The sequence below is a fragment of the Colobus angolensis genome, unplaced genomic scaffold (genome assembly GCF_000951035.1).
Source record: "Colobus angolensis palliatus isolate OR3802 unplaced genomic scaffold, Cang.pa_1.0 Scaffold12570, whole genome shotgun sequence".
Lineage (NCBI taxonomy): Eukaryota > Metazoa > Chordata > Mammalia > Primates > Cercopithecidae > Colobus > Colobus angolensis.
The window spans coordinates 1-2,725 of NW_012113776.1; the positions used below are offsets into that span (position 1 = coordinate 1).

General features: G+C 51.3%; 1 protein-coding gene across 1 annotated transcript; it reads left to right on the forward strand.

Moving 5' to 3' along the window:
• Window positions 1-5: 5 nt before the first annotated feature.
• On the forward strand, window positions 6-977 carry LOC105505464 (factor VIII intron 22 protein; the record flags this gene model as incomplete). Its single annotated transcript, XM_011933297.1, has 1 exon — window positions 6-977. A coding segment is annotated over one exon (396 nt), but the record flags the coding sequence as incomplete, so codon positions are not given.
• Between the last annotated feature and the right edge of the window lie 1,748 nt (window positions 978-2,725).

Below are 2,725 nucleotides of genomic sequence, written 5' to 3' on the forward strand. Positions count from 1 at the left end.
CCCTACCGGCCGCGCTTCCTCCTCCGAACTCCGGCTCGGCGGCGCCCTCTCCCGCCGCCCTGGGCGCCTTCTCGGACGTGCTGGTCCGCTGCGAGGTGTCCCGCGTGCTGCTGCTGCTTCTCCTGCAACCACCGCCGGCCAAGCTGCTGCCGGAGCACGCCCAGACCCTGGAGAAGTACTCCTGGGAGGCTTTTGACAGCCACGGGCAGGAGAGCAGCGGCCAGCTTCCCGAGGAGCTCTTTCTGCTGCTCCAGTCTTTGGTCATGGCTACCCACGAAAAGGACACGGAAGCCATCAAGTCGCTGCAGGTGGAGATGTGGCCACTGTTGACTGCTGAGCAGAACCACCTCCTTCACCTCGTTCTGCAAGAAACCATCTCCCCCTCAGGACAGGGAGTCTGATCCATCCCATTCACCCAGTGACTTTTTGCCCAGACCGGGAGGGGATTCCCATCAGTCACGTGAACCAGATGACTTTGCCTGTTACCAAACCTCACGCATCCACGTTTGCGTCTGGGGAGGAATAAAAAAGACATCGTTCCCGCTTCTGCGTTTTGTTATTCCTATTGCCGCCATAGGAATTATTTCGTTAGCTGAACGTTACCTGCATCCCAAGAACACATTTTGATAGAATCAGAGTAGAGGACACGGCCGTCTTCTAAAAAGCCACGACATGAAAATGACAGTCCCTTTCGTCTCCTTCCTCTGCTGCTTCCACCCAACGCAGCCTCCTGCCTCCGCCTTTGTTTCATAGTGAGGATTTTATTTTGCACGGCACTCTCCCTCTAAATACCTACCCTAGGTGATTTCATCCTGCCCCTCATTTCTGAACGTATTTCTGTGTCTTTGTAATGGCCAAATTTCTCCTTCCTCTCGTCCGCACAGTACGTCTTCGTGGCAGGGGAGTCATTTTATTCCTTACAGCTTCCTTGTAACCACAGCCCTAAATCCATGGTAAAGCTACTCTTGCACTCCTCATGTGTGGGTTTGGTGTCCCTCGTCTATAAAATGTGACTCTCTTACCTACTTGTCAGGAGGCCAGAAGCAGAACCAGATAGCTCTTTGGGCTCCAGGATGTGTTCGTTCCTTTGAAATTTGCACTTTGCGTGCCTCCTATGTGGGCAACGAACCTGCAGAGATCATCTGTGATGTGCTCCGTACTGGGGTGACTGCAATGCAAACATGTCCAGTGCAGCGGGTCCGGTGCCGATGCATCAATTTGCATTGGAATTCACGGTTCCGGTTCTTTTCCCAGAGGTATATGCAGTGTGGATCACAACAGCTTTTATTTGTAATAGGGATTCCCCCCTCCCCCATCCCCGAGATGGAGTCTCACTCTGTCACCCAGGCTGGAGCACAGTGGCGTGATCTCGGCTCACTGCAACCTCCGCCTCCTGGGTTCAAGCGATTCTCCTACCTCAGCCTCCAGAGTACCTGGGATTACAGGCGCGCACCACCATGCTAGGCTAATTTTTGTATTTTTAATAGAGACGGGGTCTCACCATGTTGGCCAAGCTGGTCTCCAACTCCTGACCTCAAATGAGCCACCCTCCTCGGCCTCCCAAAGTGCTGGGCCACCAGGCCTGGCCTGTAATAGGGATTTTGCTGCAACTTTGAGTTAAGTGGGTGAAATCAGAGTGCATGGCCCTTTGGTGGTGTGCGATCACGTGACTGCGAGGCAGCCTCCGTGTTCCCCAAAAGCAGGATGGCGTTCCATTTGAAAACACTTAAGTTTCCAAGGCTTTCTGGCTCAAATGGAGCATGCAGCCCAACTAAGCTGTTTTCTTATTTATTGCGTCTTTGTAATCCTTTTGATGGTGACAACAAGAACTCTTCAGAATATAGCCTTTCTCAGACTTTCAACCCTGGGGAAATGCATCCTTTGGGCCAAAGTTGCACACAATACTGATCTTCAGGGCTGAGATAGAAGGGCACAGTTTGGAGTAGGTGTTTTTGTTATGCGTCTTTTTGCGGGGGAGAGGTGTGGAGGGTTGTCACTGTGAGTTGAGTGCCTCAAAATGGGTGGGACTTGTAGGGTGTTCTTTTCTGCTTCTATTTCTATTTCAACAGTGTGGAAGTAACGGGAAGCACCGTCATTCCTCTTTCTCTCACTTGGCTGCCAGGAAGGGTCCTACGGAGCCCTGAACGCCTAGCCCGAATTACTGTAAAAGCGGTTGAAGGGCTCATGGTCCTTTGCTCTTTGGCTCTTTCCTGGTATGCTCCTCTTAACCCGGGCTGCAGACCTGGCCGGCTGGCTTATTGTCAGGTTTAGGAGTTACGGAGCATGACTGGTGACCAGTTTGGGATTTGGGCTTCAGGAGAAGCCCCCTTAGGCCTCTGGTCCAAACTCCTTGCATCAGGGAGGTGAAGGGAAGGATAACCAGACAGTCAGGTACTGGGTAGCTGAGCATAATTCTAGGAAACACTAAAACTCCTCGTTTTCCATTTGCCGTGGGCTCATTCGTGTATCTCCCTCAGAAACTTAAGAGCAGTGGTAACTGGGCCGAGGCCAGATTTCAGCATTTTTGAGAATTCCCTCTTAATGTACCACATCAATATCAAAAGTCAACACTGATTTCTAGCATGCCAAAAGCAAATATTTTCAGAGGACATGATTCGTTTGCTTTTTAACCCGAAAACAATTCCAGATTCACATTTAAAACGGTGTGAACCGTCGGAAATGGTGGCAGCGAAGCAGTGAACCCTTAAAGGGTGTTGGGGTTCCC